Source organism: Antennarius striatus, chromosome 2 (assembly GCF_040054535.1).
Source record: "Antennarius striatus isolate MH-2024 chromosome 2, ASM4005453v1, whole genome shotgun sequence".
Taxonomy (NCBI): domain Eukaryota; kingdom Metazoa; phylum Chordata; class Actinopteri; order Lophiiformes; family Antennariidae; genus Antennarius; species Antennarius striatus.
Window position 1 is genome coordinate 27,082,098 of NC_090777.1, and position 23,282 is coordinate 27,105,379.

Here is a 23,282-nt window from a genome sequence, read left to right on the forward strand (position 1 = left end):
TATTCTTTTACTGTTTCATAGAGAAGGAAATGAGCATGGGTCTTACTTTCATGAAATGTTACACAACAACGGAAAGTCTTTTATGTGTTTGTATAGCCTGTTCATCTTTCACCATGTTGATTTAACATGAATTAATAAAGGGTAGATTATATGTTATACAGTGTGACCTAATTCTTTTTGTAATGTTTACCAAATATTATTTTTCCCAAACACTTCTTTATCAGCTCTCACCACACTTATACTCACACCAAATACCAAAATTCTAATGGAGCAGGTGGAAAGAATCTGAAAACTATTTTTGATTTGAAATTTTTGAATTTGTTCGGGAATTCTGTTGTTAGGGGATAACCAATTTTCATGTTGCAATTAATATTACAAAGAAATCACAGTTTTTGATAATATCTTGCTGCTCCACTGCACAGTTAATGATATACATTTGTTATAATTGAAGATTCTTGATAAACATATCTTATTTTAAAATATCTGTCTATCACTGTTTTGTTTTTTTTAGTTTCTGGAGCTGATAAAAATCCATCCATCCATGGACTGATAAAAATGAACTAAAAATGAATAATTTAAACTATAAATTTGTTCTCAACGACACATTTCATACTTTCACCACTCCGTAATCAACTGTATTAAACAAGGAAAGCGGGTCTGCTAATCACTGGCAGATAACGTACGAGCCCTCTGTCTGGCTTTGACAGCATTATCTTCCTCACTATATGGTGACGTTGTGAACTCTTCAAAATGCGATTAAAATGACTGACGGAAGCTATCTGTTTTTTTTCTTTGCAGGTCCGAATATTCCCTTACCTGATTGGTCGAGAGTCAGCCTTCGCGGATAACCTGAAATGGATGGCATGTGCTAATAAAGGTGGGACATTGCAACACGCGAGGAGATCACTGCAGATTTTTCTCCTCATAATCTGTTTTTGCAGAAGAAAGTTGCTGCTTGCTGCTGTCAGCCTGGCAAAAGCGATTACATTACGGAACTCGTGATTTGTTTTGGGCGTTAAGCGTGTGTGTCTGCGTGCATGCATGTCGTTGAGTAGATGTGTGTTTGTCAGTGCTCATCAGTTTAAACGTGTGTGAGACAGCATGCAGCTGGTGCCACTTGCACAGACCAGATATGTCACATTACATCATTCTCTAATCCGTAAGTCCAAACTATCGTGGTGATGCACCACTTACAGAGCTACGTTGTGTGTCATCATGGTTGTCTCAGTGTCTTTGCACTTTCCTTGAGGTTATATATTTAGCTTGGAGGTAGGTGACAGACAGTCCAGCACCATTTCTTCAGGCTGCCATAGACAAGAAGGTCAAGTCTTAGGTCACACAAAGGGTGTAAATGTGTTTCGTCTAGTCTGTGCACATATACAGTATGTTTGGATATATTCAGGGTTTTGCTTGAACGTAACCTCAGAGAACTTGTGTGTCAGCTTGAGTGATTTAGTAGGTTATGATGACACCTATATGTGAGTGTGTGTCAGTGCTTAGGGTTAGGGTTAGTCAGTGCTTATTGCATAGTGATTCGGGCTTGCGAACAAACCACAGAACAGTTTTCTCTCGGCTCACTTAACTGCAGCTGAAAATATAGTCGTACATCTTGACTTTCAGGAGCGATTTCTGTCTGCCTTATCATTAAAGGCTGTTACATCAAAATTGCCTTTGACTGTTTTGTACATTGGAACAGTCAGAGCACAGATAGTACTGCTAAAATAAATACGTCTATTGGGTTTCATTGCCTTAAAGTCTCAAGGCTCTACTACTCACTGGAATTTTGTAGTCCACAGAAAAGGATGCAGACTGTGATTGAAGCCTGAATGTGATCGACTAGATCGCTGCCATTGCTATAGCACGCAAAGCAGAGATGGGGACAAAAAATAAACCCTAATACATAATGGATGAAGATAAAATTCATTGTCAGTCACTGTCTTGGCAAAAAGAGTTGTGCCTTCAGCCACATTCCAACCTCCTCTCTTTTTTCCTCCCTCGACATCTGCTTGGTGTGACCAGCGACTAAAAATATGATAAATGACAACCCGTGACATTAACACATACAATATAGTTTTGACTTTGAAATAATGAAGTATCAGTTGATTTTAACGCCTCTCAAATTTACTTGAATAGAACAAAGAATGAACACTATATGTCCAAATGAAACTGGACACCCTTGTTTGAACATTTGAATGGTCCGTCTGTATAATTATGGAGTAATGCCATTTAATATGAAATGGTAGACATTTCAATACGACATTACATTTTAGACAAATATTTCTAAAAAACAATTCCAATATAATTCCATTCTTTATAATCCCACAATTTCAAATTTAATTTTGTACAATTGGATACAGGTGAATCTGATGGTCTCAACAAACTTAGCTTCATGCATCGGGGCACCTCTGACCGTATTTATTCTCAAATATCATCTGATCAAGGTCTTTTAAAAATATATTAATGCCCCCGTTGTGGCCATGCTTTTGCTCTCCTGTCCTGTATATATGACTGGTGTACCATGTCACAAAAGCAGGGGGTGTTCATTATTCTCTCCCCAGCTCATCTCACTGGCCCCGTTGGCTCAGCCCGAAGGACGCCCTCAGCCTTCCTGAGGGAGTAGTCATTCGTCACTCACCTCTGTGATGAACGATCCAGTTAGAATGAGGTAGCTCACTTTGTGCGCATCGCAAATCCGTATGTGCGCTTTGTCATTGCACTGTCTGCTGGAGAAATGGCTGCATCCGAGTGTCTTTGAGGATGAAAAGTCTGATCTGTCAAGGTTCACTTCCAGGTCAATATCAAGGGAAAATACGTTCTGGCAGTTGTAGTCATTTTAATGTTTCTGGTGTTCAATTTTTTGTGTTTTTTTGCTGTATTTACAGATTGAACACATTCTCAGTTATTTGATGGATTTATAGCATCCCTTATAGATCTATGTCTAGACTGAAACTATTTTCTACCCGTAGAGTAAAGGTTGTTGCTGGCAACAGTAACACCAAAATCTGTTTCCTCCAGCTTTGATTTTCTCCTTGACTGCCTCACCGTAATTGGAGGCAGTTTGCTGTTTTTACAGATGGGTGGCAAAGTTCTCCGTCTTTTTCCTTATGTCGCTTCTCGTCCTCTCTCTCCCTGTTCTACCATGTCCTTATTCCCTCTTTTCCTCACCAACATCCCTCCCATGCTGAGATAACAGTATATTCCCTCTTGCACATGCACATTAACATCATAATAGCAGCATTACCGTAGTAGGAAATGGCATCGCATTTGGTTTAACTGAGATAGCTGTTTTGTGCATTTACATATCACTTAAGCATTCAAACACCCGTGCTGGTCTGGTCTCATTTGTGTATCAGTGTAGGAACACTTATGCCAACTCTGCTGTATTCCAAATGTCATGTCTTTGCTTTGGTACTAAGATAAATAAAATGGGAATGATGGCATTAAAATGATTAGACATTAAAGTTGATATCAGATCTGACACTTGCCGCAATGTGAAACGCATCTGGAGACCTAGAGAAGAAACGTCTGATCTCGTCATATCTTCCTGCCTTTCTCTGTGCAACAGGTTACTTCACCCAAATTTCCACACTGGCAGATGTGCAAGAGAATGTGATGGAGTATCTCCACGTCCTGAGTCGACCCAAGGTGATTGACCAGGAGCATGACACGGTCTGGACTGAGGCCTACATCGATAGCACCGTGAGTTTACCCTGCCGCTTCAATAGATGCTCGACTCTGAACCGCTCTGGACACATCTTCTAAAATATTATGCAATAAATCTGTAGATCGACTTCACCCATAGTGCATTTCAATCTGGATCTGATGTACTGAATATTCCAAAGGCGAAGCAAAGGCCTTTACAACAGGTGTAGTGTTTGTGGGTGTCGGACTGAATGTGTGAAAGCGTGCCTGAGGAGCAGATGGAACTATGAAGTGAATGAGCCTCTTGTGTGAATCTGTGAGTTATGTAGGGTCAATAGAGGCTGTGACACATTGGTGACTTAGTTTCTAATCTTTCAGCCTCATAGCTTGGCCAAACACCTGCAGAATGATGACAGTAATGATAATGAGTGGATAATGGCTCAGCACACTCAGATGATCACATCCTTACTGAAGCTAAATCTGCGGTTCATGCTTTTGATTTTCTGGTTTAAACACAGCTGTAATGTACACATTGCGATATACACATTTGTGTAATGCTTCTTTTTTTAAATTATAATGATTGGTCATTATGATTGAACAGCAAGTAGTTTTCCTCCATTATTTCTTAATAGATAACTTCAGAAAAGATCCTCCTAAAATTTAAGGAGACAAAGGCAAGGGCCTTGAAGCAACAATACATCCAGGATATTTCTGGAAGTTTGGACAGAAATATCCTGCAGGCTAATTCTCAAAATACAATGCACATATGGAAGTCTACTTTCTGCCAGGTTTGGTTCTGTCTTCCTGTACTTATTTGTTTCCTTTTGTCTTCATTACCTCAACCATTTATCAAAGTGAAAGTACAATGATCTACAATAACTAATCGATAAGACTTCAAGCGTCTTACCTCTGCTGTGACCTTCCATAAAGCTATTTTTGACACAGTTGCTGTTTTTATAGTTGCAGTCAAAAGTTTTTCTTTTTTTTTGTTCATGTACCCGTTGGTGCTGAGACTCCAATCAGTGGAAAACACTCTGAAAGGCTCTCTCACACTTATCCACAAATGTGTTGACTCTTTCTCTTTTCCCCCTCCTCTTTAATCTGTTCTCTTTAGCTCCCCCAAGCACAGAAGGTAAAGAACATTCTGGTTTCAGGTCATCAGTGTGTTGTGCTGTGTTGAGGTCTGGTGTGTTCATGTGCGGTTCATGTGCATGTGCTTTTCAATTTCTGATCTCTGCAAGATTATGCGTAACTTGGGTGAAATAGCTACCATACCGACCCACAGCAGATTTTTGTGTATTAGCATCACTCACTTTCCGTAGTTAAGCTAAGCATCGCAGTTGTCATCAGTTCAGTTGACGGTTCTCTTTTGCACGCCTGACTAAGCACACGTCTGTGCACATGCTCATTGCTCATTGGTGATTCTCTGTACGTTGTGCTTTGCCGGTTTCTCTGGCGCTGGCAAAGTGATCATCTGTGTAAATGTGAGGCTGCGTTTTGTTCTTTTGCCTGTTTGATATGGAGTTGAAAACAAAAATTGCCTATGTTATTTGTTCTGGTAGAATTCTTCAGGATAAGCTGTTTTGTCAGCTTCTGGGTGGAAATCCAATAGCTATAGTGGGATGATCTGTTCTGAATCCATTTTTGGTCATTTTCAGTGTTTTATGAATCGTATGTGGGTTGAGATAAGAAGCTGTATATTCATAAAAATGATGATGGCAGAACACAAGGATGCTTTTGTCTGCCATCAGCATAAGCCTAGCACAGAGCATTCCAATTAGACAGCTGGCAGGCCATATGTCTGACGTAGTATTGTTAGTGTGATTGACCCAATCTTATAGACAATGAAGTGACTCAGCAGAAAATCAAAATTGATATCACATTGTCAGATTTGATAACTGGGATTAGAAATATACACTTTCTTTGTATGTTAACACCCCCAGCTCATGCCCGGTTGCTTGAAGCGCGTATACACACCAGTTCCCTGAAAATAAAACAATACATGCACACACACACACACACACACACACACACACACACACACACACACACACACACACACACACACACTCTGCTTGGTCGTAAGGTCTGATAAGTTAACTTTGCTCAGTGTTAGCAAACTGATGAGCATCTGATATTATTTTCCAGGATGTGTCATCCTATATTTTTCCTCTCCTCCTCCGTCCTCCTCAGTGCAACTCAATAGCGTAGCACATCTGCTCTTTCTTCCTCTGTATCTCTTTACATCTCCACCCTCCACACCCCCACCCCCACCTATGTTCTCCCCTCTTCTGTTCTTTCTCCATCCTCTCTCTCTTCCATCTTTTGTCTACTAGCTTCATCCATCATTCTCTGTCACATTTGGTTGAGTTTCCTACTTTGTCAGAAGAACTGATGCTTGAGCATAGGGATGATAGGAGGGAAGGAGGGGGGTGGCAGTAACGTGTCAGAGAAAGGGTATTTGAGGCCACGTGTAGGGAGGGTGAGATTGAGAATGCAGAAAATTTCAAGAGATAAGAATTGTTGAAAGTTAGGTAAATTGTATAAAGAAGGGTGTAAAATTGGGAAGAGGATTCTAATGTGAAGTTTATTTCACACCTTGTAACACGTGGACACATGCAGAGAAATGGAAAGGCTGGGCTTCTGATTGTATTTTGATTTTTTTAATTAAATCAGTAAAGCAATAATTTTTGACTGCTAAGCATAAACTCCAAAATGATAGTGACTATTGGGGTAATATAGATGTTTTAAGTATAAGTTAAGGAACTTTTTTATTATGTTCTGCACCACCTCTGTCCTCCGTTGTGTCCGTCCAACACATTGTCTTTTCCCACAGGAGCCTTCAGAGGGCTTTGGGTCCATGGTTTACACACAACAAACATTATGAAATGTGGTCACCAGGGACATAAGAGTCTCCTCATCCACCAGAACACAAGGTGTCAAAGCAACCAAGGTTTCGATGTGTCCTATGAGACACCTAACACAAGGCAGGGATGTGTATCTGAAGCCCTCATAGGGTTAGAAGTGAGTGGGTATTTAAGTCAGTGGGGAGAAAGCATATTGGAGCCCAAAGAGGTTTGACCCACAGCTGGAGAAAATGCTTACACACCTCATTTACTGTGATTTATACCCAGACACAGTCTGTGGTAATGTAGATTTTGCCCGTATTTAGATCTGACCTTGCACCAGAAGTTGCAGGGTTTGACACGATAAGTGAAACTGTACTGTAAATACAGACTCCCAGAGGTGCTCCTGTTGTAGGGCACTCATCAAATTCAAGGAAATCTTTCCCTCTACAGGTTTTGGATATTTAAACATGGATTAAAGGTAGAAGATGTGAAAATCATTTATTTGTGAGCTGTTGACCTTTAATATAACAAATATTTGCTGGCTGCCTTTCTTTGTCTGGACTGACCTTCACAAATATGCGTGTATACGGAAAAAATAAAACTTTTCAAATAAGTTTTGAAAAACATATGTATTTGATTGGGCTGTTCTCCAACAATTCATAAGGACGCCCCCCCCCCCCCCCCCCAAAAAAAATAGGAAAAAAATCTCTGCATATGTTTGCAGGCTGTTGATATATGATCCAATAGCCCTGAGCTTGGAAATAGATTTAGTATTTTTAGATGAGCCTCTGCTCGTTTTTCCTGTCCTTTGATCGATCCCATTCTCCGGCAGCAAGGCCGTCCATTGTTACAACAGCTGTGCTTAGGTGGTTTGGTTTTTTTTTGTTCTCTCTTTAATGTATAATACTGCATCCTGGTTTGCAATTACCAGCTGTCTGACCTCAAGTGACCAATTCCCTTTTTCTTCACCATTTGAGGGAGACGGAAAGGCTTCTAGCAGTTTCATTTTATTACCTATGATTACTAGAGGGTGCGGGTTTGTTGAGAAACTGCATTGGTTCAATGGAGTAATTCTCTCGGAAACAGACGACAGTGAGATGGATGTTTAGAACGTAAAATCATAACGTAAAAGAAGCACATCGTGTGCAACGTGAGTTATGATTTTTCCTACCATTCAGTAATTTAACAGAATTGTGGGTTTTGTTCTGGATCTCATTTTACACTTAATGGATCGATGTGTTGACTTGAACACGAATTGTGTGAGTGACTGATATTTCAACTTTCCAGCATAGACGTGGTCAAACCATATTTTGCTGACTCTTTTAATAACAGTGTCGAGCTTTCATCTCCAAAGGATCATCATTAGACACAGACAGCCGCTGGAAAGATAAATATCATAATTATTCCAGCAGTCTTTTGGGAAAGGAAAATACCCGGATCCAAACTAGAGGCACTGAGTTTGGATTAGCTTATTCTATGAGAGATCAAAGGCTGACTGTTATTGAACACATTTTAAGGCAAATAATAAATATGAATAAAACATGTCATGGAGGTTTTGTAGGTCCCTCAAGAAGAGGATATGACTAGGTCTGCTGCAGATTCCTATTAGGCTCACTATTAAAGAAAGAGCACAAGACAATCACTAAGTGTCACTAAGCAAGATGATTCACTTAATGTGCATGATGTCACAAAACGTGTCGTTACAGTTGTGTTTCATCGTCAGCTTCCCTCCCCTCCTCGATCTCTTGTCCTTTTTTCATTCTCTCCCTCTAACTTCTTTCATTTTCCTTCTTTCATGACTTCCTCAGTTGGAGGACGGTCAAGGTCCTGTCCTGATGACCACAGTGGCAATGCCAGTCTTCAGCACTAAGAATGAGACGGTAAGTTCACGTACAAACAGCTTCAGAGCCAATTTCAAGTTCACTGTCATTAATGTTATGGTTCACAAACTTGTTGTCTCCACCATGGTTGCATTTTAATTGAAAATCTGTGAAATTACTTGCTGAATAACTCACAAGGAATTAGGTTTTCTGATAACAGACACAAATTACAAAATAATTGCTAATTACTCAGGATTATTTGTATTTGACAGACACTAATTTCAATGTGATTGCAGTTTGTAAGTTAGGATACTGTAGAGAATCACTGGTTAGATCACACATTTTGGATTGTCTTTTTGTTATGTCATAAAAGGCTTAAAATTCCATCTACAAAATACATACTAGGAATTTGTCCTGTACTGTGTATGATTCCAGAGAAACCGTGGGATCTTACTAGGGGTGGTTGGGACGGACGTTCCTGTCTCTGAGCTGCTCAAGACTATCCCTAAATATAAGGTAGTGCTGAAACTCATCCAGTGATTACATCGTAATTTACAGTCAATGCATAAATGCAACTCAACTGAAATACTCACCTACATATACAGTAAATGAGTATAAAACTAAAGCTTATACATCTGGAATTTTTCTTCCTTGACCTAAACACATCCAACTATGATTATTGCGTTAAAATAAATGTCAAGCCCATTTGCTATAAATCTGGTAAATTTACGGTTTTGCATGCATTTTGACATTGATTATTCACGGCTCTTTCCTCAAGTCAACAATAACAGGAAAATTACACATTATGCATAAAATTGTTTCCTCAGAATGTCCCCCTTGCAAATGCCCTTTGCTAATCCTTTTTAACTCGGTGATCTGAAGCAATTGATTGGGTTAGGGTTTTGACAAAGAGCTTGATTGGCCCAGATTTACAACTGGGGACATATTTGTTAATGCATCTGTTTCGTGTGTGTGTGTGTGTGTGTGTGTGTGTGTGTGTGTGTGTGTGTGTGTGTGTGTGTGTGTGTGTGTGTGTGTGTGTGTGTGTGTGTGTGTGTGTGTGTGTGTGTGTGTGTCTTTGTGTGTGTGTCTTTGTGTGTGTGTGTGTGTTTTCCTAGTTGGGCATTCATGGCTACGCCTTTGCAATCACAAACAATGGCTACATCCTCACCCATCCTGACCTGCGTCCACTTGTAAGTATTACTTCCAGCAGTGTTCAAATGTTTCTTAACAAGTGAACTGAGTACGAATGTTATTATCATAACAATACCATGTCAGGCTCAGAGATTGGAGTTCAAATGTAATATTTTTTTATTTTTTTTTACATACAGCAGAGGAATACCGGTTCTTGAGTTCATGTTAAGTGAATTACTGCTTTCATTTTTGAACCGGGGTACCGGCTGGCACAAAAAAATCAGTGTGTATTTGTGTGGGTGCTCTGTGTGTCATGCGATGGAGGCATGTTGGCTTGTGTGATAATATGTAGATGAGGAGAGTGTGTTCCAGGTCTCCAGTGTGCTGTGAATAGACAGAGGTGCAGCTTCTGAATGGCTGTGATTAACTCTATTGTACTCACTCACAAGAGAATGAGGGGAACGAGTGCAGAGAGAGAGAGAGAGAGAGAGAGAGAGAGAGAGAGAGAGAGAGAGGTGGGGGGGAGATGGAGAAGAACAGGCAACCTGCTTTAACTTGAAACTAGGTGATGAGTGACAATGCGATTTGACTGAAAAAATGGAGAGTTATGGAGGACTGAAAGAAGAACAGATGCAGAGAAGATCACAGACGGTGAGACAGACAGATGGTTTAATAGTAGTCTAATTAAAGCTGTTAATGAACGGTGTTCAACAGCTAATGGCGGGAGGGACGGTCTTCTCCCTGACAGATAATAGAGTGCAGAGCTCGCAGGTACACAAATACAGTAGTGTTACCAACATAGAGTACACATAAAAAAACTCAATACTCTTGTTTCTGTAATTTTATAATCAATCAATCAGATAGCTATAGAGAGATGTGGGGCCAAATAAATACCCTTATTCCATTTCTTTTATTTCTTCATACGCTTTATACTGCTGTCAGATCTGTGACACTGCAAGGATAAGAGGTTATAGACAATGGGTGGACGGAAAACTCAAACCAAAACCTTTTTGTTTCTGTATTTGCTGGTCAGCTCTTTCCTCCTGCTAACAGTCTTCTTGCCAAGCTAATTGTCTCCTGTCTACTTTTTTGACAGATAATAAATTACTTTAGGTTATTATTGGTCATTATTTGCTGCTTTAGCTTCTCCAATGTTCCTGTTTTTGGGTTTATATCAAAATTAATTAATCATTGGGTTTTAACTAAAACAATTTAGCCATATCAACTTGAATCAATACATAGTGTTTTATTTTCCTTTGTCTCTCTGTTGATTTACTGTTCACATGCAGTACGGAGATGGCAAGAAGCGAAGGAAACCTAACTACAGCAGTGTAGATCTGTCCGAGGTGGAATGGGAGGATAAGGATGATACGGTCTGACATCTTTTTAATTCTTCATCATCATCATTGTACCCAGTCAATAAAAATCTGATGTTTAGGTTTTGGTATGATCTTTACACTGCTAGCTGAGGAATGCCATGGTGAACAGGAAGACAGGAATCTTCTCCATGGAGGTGAAAAAGAGTGTTGACAAAGGGGTGAGTACTCCAGATTCTATGAAATGCACAATCATAGACAAACAGTTGCGTTTATGGGGGTCCCAGATGTTGACCCACCGAATAAACTCTGCATGGTGAATACATGTGGAGGAGCTGTTGCGCTCGGCACAGTGATGTACGTGATTGACTTGGTAATGGTGCTTTGTTTCAGATTTACTCTGCTCTGTTCCCTGAGAGTGTGTGTGTGTGTGTGTGTGTGTGTGTGTGTGTGTGTGTGTGTGTGTGTGTGTGTGTGTGTGTGTGAACACTTTATCTCCACCAAACACATGTTGCTGAATGCAGGAGAGACATCAGTCTAATGATACTCCTTTACTACTTGGTTATTTGAGGGATAGAGAGGGCATTGTGGAGAGAGTGAGTGCATGTGTGTGTGTGTGTGTGTGCACACGCGTGCATTTGTGTTTGTATGTACATATGTGTGTGTGTGCATGTGCTTGCACATGCACAGGAATGCCAAAAGCTTAGTATAAAGCATTATTATTATTATTAGCATATATTATTCTTTTTTATGAAACGTCCAATCTGTGAATGTACATACAATTAATGAAATTTACAAACATGAAAATTCCCAATCCTTAATGAAAGACTGCAAATAAAACCCTTGAAGTAACAGGTCATGTGACAGAGTGAACTGTCTCTGAGGACCACTAGATGGAGCCAGACTGCAGGGAATCACATCAGACAACTCTGATGTGATTTCTTTGTCGTTTCTGTAAGTGTAGCCCATACCGGAACATCTGAGTCTTTCATTTCAGAAACGTGTGCTGGTGTTGCATAATGATTACTACTACACGGATATCAAGGGGACGCCTTTCAGGTAAGAAACCTGGAGATGAAGCAAATCCATTGTCAGCTTTGCACAACAGACAACTTGTGAATTGTCCTTTTAGAAAGCATTATTGTTATTGTTATTATTATTATTATTATTATTATTATTATTATTATTTTTAATTATTATTATTATTATTATTATTATTAGTCTAGGAGTTGCTCTTTCCAGAGGCCATGGGAAGTTTTTCTTCAGTGGGAATGTCACAGTAGAGGAAGGTAAGGAATACTCTCCTTTTCTAAGCACACACAGACACACACACACACACACACACACACACACACACACACACACACACACACACACACACACACACACACACACACAAACTGTCTTAGCTCGTCTTGTTGCGTGTCTATGGTCAGGAGTTTAGTGACATCAGCTGCCAGGTGCTCATGGAGGTGTCAATCATGTCAGGTCCGGATGTCGTCCTGTGCTTCATTTCTGAGACTTGCTGGATGTCTGTCTGGATGTCTTTTGTTCTGGGGTGTGTTCTTGTGTCACCAACACCAGCTACTTGGCATTCATGTTATGTGATGCCTTCTTCACCCATATACCCCTCTGGATCTATGGGTGTGTACTTTGTGTACATTACAGAGTACACACTTTGGGTCTTTGGAGAACAAGTCATTTATCCTCCTGACCTCTGACCCTCTGGCGGATTTGTCGTCTTTGTGTGTGTCTTTAAGGCTTCACCTTAGGACATCTTTTTAAACTTATTTCCCACCCAGAATTCCCTTCTGCACCTCTGTTAGGCGACTGTACTCTCAAGGGGCTCTCATAGTTTTGTCTTCCAAAGTTCTTCTTCGTAGCAGTCATTCCCTGCATGTGTCACAACTGATCATGATTCAGTGTTTCTCCAGGATGACTGTTGAAGTGGCATGTATGATTGTCATTGGTTTCTGCTTCCTTGTCACTGTGGATACTGGTCTGGTCCCCATTCAGGAAAGTAAGATTAGTCATGCAGAACTGTCTCTCTACTATTAGAATGAGAATAGACATATATTTACAAAAATAAAAAACATGTTTCTGTCCAGATTTCAATCTGTAATCAGCGAAATTACACAAATAATATTTTTCTTTGAATTTTATTGTTTCCAAAGTAACTTTGTTAACAGTCACTTAACTGACAGACATTAACTGATTTTCAGTTAATGTGGAAAAGTAAAATATGAATAATAAGAAAAATAGAAATAATATTGAAGTGCTAGTCTGCTATAGGTGGGTCAGTCTGACCATATATCAATATATTTAATCGAAATAATGTGACATTTGACATTTACACACACACACACACATAGACACAGACATGCACACTCATTTTCAAGACAGTAAAAGTACTACACGCCTATGCAACCACTGAACAAATGTATAACCTCCTGTCCAATTGTGGCTCCCTAGTTGATTTGTGTAACATAGCTGTGTGTGCATGTGTGTGTGTGTTCGTGTGTCTACGTTAATATCGAGCCTCATGCGTGTTAATATTCATATTGTGGCACTGGGGTGTATGTCAGCTTCTGTGTGTTTCTCTAAACATGTCCATCATCTAGAGCCCACTGAGCATGACTTGGCTCTTCCTGATCTAATCAGTCCTGTCACATCCATTCAAAAAACACATTTTTCTCCCTTGTATGTGTGTTTAAGAGTGTGTGCATTCAGATTGTAGATGCCCATCAGAATTATTATGTTTTTGCTCATTAATTTTGATATGTATAACCTAGTTCTTGTTTCAGGGCTTCATGACTTGGAGCATCCCGATGTGGCACTGGCAGATGAATGGTGAGCATATTTAGACTACTGTTTGTTTTTGTTTTGGATTATATCCAAATTAACTGTCTAATTGTGACAGAATTAAACTATGGTGTTATTACCTTTGATTAGTTATATAAGAGCTTTTGGATCTGTAGGACTTTGACTTGATGGTTTGTGTCACTCGATGACTTGTGGTCACAAAGACTGGGAACCAATCTCTAAACAAATTTAAGTAAATGCTTTTCAAGTTAATGCTTATAGATGGGAAAACCTTCTTTGTCTTACTTCACATTTAATTCAACATAGATGCCTTGGAATACAAAAATTACTGAAAACAACCGGATTATATGACATGGTGGAGTCATGATTACAATCATAATCATCATGTTTTTTTAAAGTAGCTGACACCAGTTACGGTTTCGTTACATGTGTTTCCAACCAATGCCCCTGTTGCCCTTTCTGTCTACATTGCAGGACATATTGTAATACAGACGAACATCCAGAGCATCGCTACCTGTCCCAGATAGAGGCGATCAAATTCTACCTCAGTGGACATGAACCAAGCCTTCAATGTCAGTTATTTAAACACATCTGCAAATGATCCATTACTTTCCTTTCTCTCATATGTAAATATTTCACTCAGTTATTGTTTTATATGTGATAGTATGGGTAGGGATTAAATATATATTTACTTTGTCAGGTGACAAGGAACTCATTCAGGAGGTTCTATTTGACGCGGTGGTGACGGCCCCTCTGGAAGCCTACTGGACGAGTCTCGTACTCAATAAATCTGAGTACGTCACTTCTTCTTTTTTGTTTTATTTTATATACTCTTGTGATACCCGAAGGGAAATTAGAAGCACGTTCTAGTCAATCACACTCACTCACATCCACATATATATAGTGTGTAACTTGTGAAGGGGGACGTTGCCTTGCTTAAGGGTGCCTCGGCAGTGCTCAGGAGGTGAGCTGACACCTCCTACTGTCAGCTAACACTCCGGGTAGATGGCGGAAGCGGGAATCGAATTGCCTATCTAAGGCTCTTTTTGATGCTTCCATTCTTTTAAACGATGCTAGTTGTAAGCTCACAGCTATAGACTAATGCAGCTTTCTGTATGTTTGTATTCTATACAGGAACTCTGACAAAGGGGTGGAGATAGCCTACCTGGGCACAAGAACAGGCCTGTCCAGAATCAACCTGTTTGTGGTGCCTGACGAGCTCACAAACCAGTAAATACGTTGTTTCAGTCCATATTTATGCATTGACGTGTGGGGAGCGTACACGTTTTATGTCATATGTTGTGCGTGCATCATTTGCATCATACTCGCCTCTGTTTTCTGTCTCCTTTAAGGGACTTCCTGACGGCTGAAGACAAGGAGGGGGTGTTCAATGCTGATCACTTTCCCCTGTGGTACAAAAGAGCAGCAGAACAAGTTCCTGGGACTTTTGTCTACTCTCTGCCTTTCAACACAGGTCAGTGGTAAATGTCAGTTGTCAAAAGATAATGAACAAATCCTCCCCACAAAGCCAAATGTTTAGGAATAAGTCAGTTATTGTTTCCTTTCTTTTTAGCCTTACACAGTAGTCATTACCAGAGGGATATCATGAAATTTACCACAAATTGTGTATAATTTTATTAAAAAGAAAGAGTATGAGAGGTAAGATGCACTATAGGGTAATTCAAAACACATTTTACATAATGCACAAATAAAGCTCTCAAGACCTTTTTACAAATTTTCTCCATCCCATCTTTTCCTGCTTCGCTCATATTTAGTCTTTTCTCCCGCTATGCATCTCTACCTCCCCTTACCCTCTTATTAATTCTGGGCTGTGTTCTTGTGGACAGGACTGATTGCTGTGGGTTGAAACAAGATATGTTAGGAAGAGGTTCAGCCCTTTCCATAGTGACTTGGCCAGAACACACACACACACACACACACAGACACACAGACTCAACTAAGGCACACACAGGCACCTCACTCATACAGTTTAACTATGTCTCTTAAGAAATGGTTTCTCTTCCAAAAGGGAGACTATTTTCTCATCTGTCCTCAGCCTCAGACTTTCCACTTGTGCCAGCTAATACAAGTGATCTGAAAGCCTCTTATTTACTTGTCGGACTTACCTTGGATGCACTCTTCCTCTCAGGACAATGTCAGTTAGTTGTAGCCATGGAATAATACTCTGCGGTATTAATGTTCACTGTGTCTCTGTGCAATCACCCTGTGGTCAGTTCAGAACTAATATACAGAATCATTTTATGACTCTAATGTGAACTCTGTGTATGTGCTTGTCCATTTTGTGTTTGTGCAATCTTTCAAACGTGTGGCTTAGGATCAGAAAACAAGAGTATTGTGTTGGCCAGCACTGCCATTCAACTTCTGGATGAGAGGAAATCGCCCATAGCTGCGGGTAAGTGGGGACAAAAGTGGCGTTCTCTGTCTCACACGTCTGTGTTGAAACACTTTCTTCCTGACACCGACGTGCAGACTGTTTTCTTGGTCGACAGTTGTCTAGCCTACTTCATTTCCTTCATTTTTGAGTTGAAATATTCACTGCCCACATACTCTGACTGTGTTGCTTTTTTTGTCTGCCCCTGCATGAACACATGGTAAGAAGAAGGCGAGAGCATAACTCAGTCATTTGCATCCAAAAGTATTTATGTCCAAATATATTAATAGAACCCAGTTTTCCACTTCTTCCCCCCTCTGCGCTCATTTAAGACATATTGCGGCCTTGAGGTTTTCTATGTGGATGTCATGTCATGTCCCGATGACTCAGAAGCCCCACAATGTCACACCTATGTAATGCAACTTGGTGCAATCAGTAAATTGATGGCATGACTGTTACTGTTTTTGCCATCATTTTGATTTAAGAGGGAAGTAAATCCAGATTCAATGAAGGAAATGTGCAAAAAGAAGGAAGGAGAAGTAGATATGTGATTTCACATTTGTTAGGTTTTTATCTTTGTAAAGTTGTGCATAGATATAATTTATTACCAAAGGCACAAGATGATGTCAAGTCATTTTAACTGTCATGTAACTAATACATTACAGATGAGGATGATAAGTTTTAATGTAGATATAAAAAAGGAACAGGACGAATTTGGAATTGTTTTAAAAAATCAATCTTTATTTGAGTTTCGTAAACATTGATCAAAATCAAACTTACAAAGTTGAAATATAAAAAAAAAAAATGTAGATAATCTGTTTGTGGTATATTGTATGTATTGTATTGTAATCCTTTCCACTTCCCAATGCATGCGGCATTGGCCAATGTAGAGCACAGCATTAGAAATGTCTCCTGATGATTATCTATGTCTATCTCATGTCAACAAAACAAGGGCCTTTCAAGCCAAGCCGTACAGGAATCAAAGACAGACATCTGGACAGACGAACAAAAAAACGAAGGCGAAACAGAAAAATCTTTTGGAAATGCAATAACAAAATAAGAAAAGAAACAAAAGGGCACAGAAAGAGAAAATTACTTCACGGTGCCTGAATGTGTTGACATGAAAGCAGTGCATTGTGGGTACTCTTGGCCTTGGGGAAACAACTGAAGCAGAAGGACAGAGATGGGAGAATATGTGCAAGGCCACTGCACAAATGCACACGGAGTGTGCATCAGATTTCTGGCACAGGGGGACACAAGCAGCCCACAGTTTACACCAGCCAGAATTATTTGACCCTGTTCACTTTTGTTTTTTAAATATCATGTCCTCAGTTTCTGTTATGAAGCAATCCAAATAACCTATCTGTAGGAAGGATCGCCTTGTTTCACACTGACACTGATATACAGTGATGACGATCATTTTTGTCAGATCAGTGTGGGCCTGTAAGGATGATTTTATATAAGACAGTCAAACGGGAGGAGAGCTGCAAGCTAGAATGCAAATTTAGTGTGGGCCGGTCAGGGCCAGTTTTCACTGGCCTGTTCTCTACTGAGCTGTGGAGTTGTGAATACGTTAAATACACTAACCTAAGAGGACAGGCCGTTGACGTCACGCATTGCAAACCCTGCAGACATTGCTTGAATCACTATGTTACCACGTGTGTATAAGTGTGTATACCAGCGTGTCTTTGTATTCGTGTGTATGTGTTTGTGCTCACATCAAGAGGCACGTGCAGTGAGTCTGCTGTCATTATATACAGAGCCGTAAAATTCAGGTCAGGCGTTCAGACCGAAGGCATCTGCATACATTCATGTGCCTCCATACCACTCTGAGCTAGACAGAATTGACTGCTAATGGCATATTATTGATACGTAGATAATAGGAGATGCTCATAGTTAACACAGACATATCTGTTAACTTGTCGTAGAAGCTAAAATCATTTCCTGGATGTTTTCTGTTTTTTTTCACATATAATAAAATTCTAAGAGACAGAAAACTGATTTTCCAGTGACCTGATATTGTATTATGTAACAACTTTAAAGGAAAAGACATAAACATAAAGATATATTCAAAATCATCTTTCCCAAGCAGTAAAATACTCATTTCAAGAATAATCTAGAGTATTTTCAGGATAATATGTGTATGTTTCATTGTTTTTACTTAATGAGTTAGTCGCCGATGTTCTAATTTGTTTTGTTTACTTTTAAATGATGATGAAAAAGTGAATTAACAAATACAATTACATGTAATGAATAGGCTACCCCTTATTTGAAGCAAAGGACTGTCTTCTAGGTTGCATGCCTTTTGAAATTTAGTTGCCAGGATACACACAGCAAAACTTTTAAATGTTCCCCATTATTTAATATAATGCATATTAAAGGACAAGATCATCACTATGTGATCAGCGTTACCTCACAAATAAGATTTTAGTCATCTTAAAACTGAATATCTGATAGTTTGGGGATGTGTAGGTGTGATTCTGTGCAGCTGGATGATAATTCATGCTTGCAAACCCGTAGAGTATTAGAAAAACCACAAGACTGAGTCCAAAGTTTGTCGTTGTTTTCATTTTAGTTTGTTTCATTATTGCTTCAACGAATTCCTCATTTTCACTTCAGTAATCCAAAAATATCCTTTAAGAACACATAGATCCACCTCGAAACTCATATTGTTAGGCACAAACTCTATAAAATATCTTTAAATATGTGCACACAGTATAACACAATACACAAACTCATTTAAACACAAAATAAATACTGACACGACTGTCTTTTTCTCTTTCACACCAGCAACACAAACAAAACAGAATATAACAGACAACAGCTGCCTACTAGGATTTCTCAAAATGATCTTAGAATCAGATGTAAAATTATAAATAATGACCAGAGGACAACCAAACTCCAAAATCAATTTGTAAGTATCAGTGCGTTACTATTATACCAAGAAATACACAATTATAAATATATAACAATTTATTCATATCGCTGATATGCATTTTTCAGACAAAATAAATTTGATTTCTTTTGAATTCTTTGGCCTGCCTCTCAAACTCCAATACAGTAGAAGATATTCTTCTCATCAGTGCATAGTCAAATACGTGTGAAGTTTAGCTACCCAAGTCTCAGTAAGAAGGTGAACATACACACAGACCTGAACAAAAAGAATCCCTCGCTCTTTTTTTTTTCCGCACAAGCATACATTTGCTAACACACCCATGGCACCAAGAGAGGATCAGGTTAAAGGGTTGAGGCCCAGGGTTTTAAACCCAGGTTTCATGTCATTGTCGCCTAGGCGATAGCGTTCTCCAGCGGTTCCTTGTCATCTGCTGTGGCATGATCTGCCCCCTTTGCTGCTGTCAGCTCCTCGTTTTTCTTAAGCTCCCGCTGATATTTGGCCATGATAGCAGCGTAGGCGCATCCGTACACTGCTGCAGCCAGCATCATTAGACACACAATCCCACACACTACTCCGGTGATGATCACTGTGGCAATTGCGTGGCGCAAGTTGACAGGGCGCTGCTTCTGCTTAGTTTCACACTCTGGCATACTCCCTCCTCCTCCTCCTCCACCGCCTCCTCCTGCCCCTCCACCAAAACTCTCCCCCATTGCCATGGGGACATGTAAAGCATGGCTGGAGGGATGAGCATGGTTACCATGGGTGTGGCCTCTCAGTAACCTCTCAGACTCCAGGTGGTGTATGTTCGCAAATAGATAATGGTAGCTTGTGGTCATGCAGGCGTGGAAAAGCTGATAGGGGACTTTCTGCAGGTCTCTGTCCCTCATTTGTTCTGGTTGCCTGCAAATCACTTCATCCACCACTCCACCTGGAGATCAAAGTCAGACGAGAGAGAGAGTTGTGACACCACGGACTGAGGGCCAGGAAGGAAGACAGAGCGATACTGGTGTTGCCTACTCTTAATTACCCGTTTCCTCGTTGGAAGCTCACTACGGATGAGGATGCAATCATAATTATTATATTTGAGTCTTCCCCCACCTATTAGATAAACACATAAATGTGTACTACTCTGGGACGTAAATGTATTTGTTCGATCGCATTAGTTCCTGCCATATAATTAACGCTTAAGCCAGTTTGTTGAAAAAGACATGGAGTCAAGACTGTATCAGCTCTTCTCTCTGCTGTGTAAATCTCTTTTTTTTTGTGCTTTCACATCAACTGTGCTTGTTCACACACTTCCTCTTTGTCTGCTTGATTAACCACTAGCTTTCTAATAAGCACACATCCTTGGATCTTGGTCCATTGTTCTGTTTTGCAGTAATTAGAATTTTCAGCCTTTAAGACAAAGCTTTGTCAGAGAACCATAGGCGTGTAGGCGTGCCAGAAAACTCCGAGTGAGCCAGCTCTCAACATACAATACTTATTTTGTTACCTAATTCATGCTAGATTTGTCCTAGAATGGTAAATACTGTTATCTGCACATTAACTTTCTTTGGTTGGAAAGATCACCACCATGATACGGCACTTCTTTGCTAAGTTAAAGGTGAAATCAACTGTGTCACCAAATATAACTGTAAATTATGTAAATACCATTGTATGCAAATGAGCACAGTCTCTTCCAGAGCTACAAAGCAACCTAAATTCCTTCTACAGCTACATACTAAACAAAACAAAGCACATAGACAACAAGGAACAGCATATAGATTAATGGATGTTGAAAACAATAAAAATATTCCCTTGCTAAGGACCCAGATGTATCAATGGTCTCACCTTTAAAGAGGTAGGTCTCCATCCAGAGTTTGAGGCTTATTAGCTGGCAGTCACACCTCCAGGGGTTGCCTTTTAGTGCTAGACTGTCAAGGTGGGTCAGGGCTTCCAACAGGGAGCGATCCAATCGCGTTAGCCTGTTGTGTGCTAGCCCAAGGTGGCTAAGGTTCTTCAAGCTGTCCCCCAATGTAGTAGGGAAACCCCACAGGCTGATGGCAGAGAAACAGCAAGAAAACAAGTCAAGGCACAATGTACTGGCTGAACAATGACAAATCTGATCCATCTCAGGTTTGTGTCCTGACCTGTTATGTGAGAAATCAAGGTGTGAAAGCGTGTGGATTGATCCAAACAACCGCTTGTCAAGCTCTCTCAGGCTGTTGTTGGCTAGGCTAAAGCGCTGGAGAGTTCGGAGGCCGAGCAGAGCAGTTGGAGAAACAGACGTTATAGAGTTATTGGATAGGTCGAGGATTCGGATGAGTGGTACTTCACGAAAAGCCATTGATCCGAGCCCCCTGATCCGATTATCTTGTAGATACAGCTCTTGCGTATCTGAATGCAGTCGTCGGGGGATGTCATAGAGACCTCTTCCACGGCAATCTACTACTCTGGTGTTGGTGTTGCAGCTACACTCCTTTGGACAGCTCTGTGATAAGGACAGGATGGAAAGGAGGGTACACACCAGTAACGCTGTAGAGACAGGGGACATAAAATCAAGTTAGACACTGAGATATTCTTGTGAGTTAGTCTGCCTGTCTATCTATCTATCTATCCATCCATCTGTCCATCTATCTATCACTCTATATAGTCTTCAACTGTACTACGTAGATGTGATTTTTCTTAGATAGCACTTGTCTGTTGTCTGTTAAACTTCCTCCCACCTTCCCTTACACACTGACCTTTGTTGACATCACTGAAGCCCCTTAACCCCTCACCCACACTCCACCCACATGTAAATCCATACACAGCATATACTGGGTGTCTGATACCCTTTGAGATGACTTCACATGTCCATTTCTTGTGGCGCATTACAGTGGTATTTATAGCTCTTGCTAGACTGGCTTGAGCTTGATGAAATGAATCTCAGACCCAGGCCTGGGCACGCAACTAGCTCACGACTTACACTCAAATATTCTGTAGACATAAACTAGCTGAACCACATTCAAATCCATAAACAGAATAGTTAAAATCTTCCTATGAGCAGGGCAGCAGCCCTTCACCTAATGGTTTTTTTCCCCTTGAAATGGGAATTACTTTATTGTCTCTTGTGTCAGGTGTTTCCTGTAATGAGGATATTTGCCTTCACATGTGGCATCTATGGTTTTCATTCATCATTGCAAATTATTTCCAGAGACATATTGAGACACTTGACAGTTATTGACAATAATAACCAAGCAATGCTGATCTTGGTTTTTTAAGAAATATATTTCCTTGGTCACAAAGTATTCATTACCTAATGTTAACGGGTGTTAAACCCGCTGCTTACTTAAGTCGAAACCTAGCAAACTGATGATATTATATTACTGTATTACCATGATACAATGTCTGTTTAGATGTTTAGCTTGCTCTTGTCTTTGAATGCATCTGTTTATGGATGTATGCAACATTGCATTAAATCACACATGTTTTCACATTTGTGCAGCGCTCATCAAAATGCACATGTACATGCAATGCATACATGGACGCAAATAAACAGCATCAGCTCAGTGGAGCGTTGTAACAGTAGCCCTGGAATGAGGTCAACACAGGAGAACGGCTCTTTGCTCTGATATGTCCCTCGAGCCCAAAGTACACACAGACCTCACAATTTCATGCACTCACAACTACAACAGCTAGAGTCACTTTATGCAAGCTTTGAAGCAATGCTCCTACAACAGAAAACACTTCTAGGCAATGGTAATGAGCAGCCATTAGCATAAACGTGTGAATGTTTTGTTGCCATGTGCGCTGTATCTACACAGTTACACAACAGTTTATACAACATAGTAGTGTCAGCAACCGATAGCAGCCCACGTTTAGATAAATACACGCACACACACACACACACACACACACACACACACACACACACACACACACACACACACACACATTCACAGACACAAACATATACATATGGACATAAATGGATTCAAATAAATGATATTTGCAGTAGTGGAGTGTGAATATACTTACCTCTCATATCTGCCAGTTGTCCTCGGGCCATCTGCCTTCAACCTTCTTTTAGCTCCCTTTTTGGATCCTTTTGGATGTCATTGGTTTATTATCCATTAACCACCATTGATTAATGGTGGTTAATGATTATCCTGACCCTCATCTGTGTAAGATCAAGTGGTTAATACGCAATTAAAAAAGCAGAGATCAGCAGCAGGAACCCGCATTACCCCCAGCATCACCAACACTGACTGCACAGGCTTGAAACCCCCATAAGAGCAGGCAGGTCTTTGTACAGAGCTTGCTGCCAGCCTGCCAGCTAGTCTGGGAATCACAGGAGTAAAGAAGCTCTGCTTCTCTCTCCCGCTCTCTCTTTTTTTCTCACTTTCTCTCTCCCTCCCTCACTCTGTATCTCTCTGTGTAGCTCTCTCA

At 40.2% G+C, this 23,282-nt stretch overlaps 2 protein-coding genes across 2 annotated transcripts in view; one reads left to right on the forward strand and one right to left on the reverse strand.

The window, feature by feature from the left end:
* cacna2d3a (calcium channel, voltage-dependent, alpha 2/delta subunit 3a) overlaps positions 1-23,282 on the forward strand; it is a 94,601-nt gene that overhangs the window by 52,033 nt on the left and 19,286 nt on the right. The window contains exons 11-25 of the mRNA XM_068341710.1: positions 799-877; positions 3,566-3,699; positions 8,300-8,371; positions 8,747-8,827; positions 9,430-9,504; positions 10,735-10,818; positions 10,911-10,982; positions 11,759-11,820; positions 11,983-12,050; positions 13,566-13,611; positions 14,059-14,156; positions 14,285-14,378; positions 14,719-14,814; positions 14,937-15,058; positions 15,920-15,997. Coding sequence (XP_068197811.1) covers positions 799-877; positions 3,566-3,699; positions 8,300-8,371; positions 8,747-8,827; positions 9,430-9,504; positions 10,735-10,818; positions 10,911-10,982; positions 11,759-11,820; positions 11,983-12,050; positions 13,566-13,611; positions 14,059-14,156; positions 14,285-14,378; positions 14,719-14,814; positions 14,937-15,058; positions 15,920-15,997 — 1,261 coding nt within the window. The remainder of the gene's footprint in view (positions 1-798; positions 878-3,565; positions 3,700-8,299; positions 8,372-8,746; positions 8,828-9,429; positions 9,505-10,734; positions 10,819-10,910; positions 10,983-11,758; positions 11,821-11,982; positions 12,051-13,565; positions 13,612-14,058; positions 14,157-14,284; positions 14,379-14,718; positions 14,815-14,936; positions 15,059-15,919; positions 15,998-23,282) is intronic.
* On the reverse strand, positions 16,697-23,156 carry LOC137612952 (leucine-rich repeat and transmembrane domain-containing protein 1). The gene is made up of 4 exons (XM_068341709.1): positions 22,872-23,156; positions 21,002-21,386; positions 20,703-20,908; positions 16,697-19,800 (listed from the first exon to the last, which is right to left on the reverse strand). The coding sequence occupies exons 1-4, from the start codon at positions 22,900-22,902 to the stop codon at positions 19,265-19,267; spliced, it is 1,158 nt and encodes a 385-aa protein (XP_068197810.1). The 5' UTR covers positions 22,903-23,156; the 3' UTR covers positions 16,697-19,264.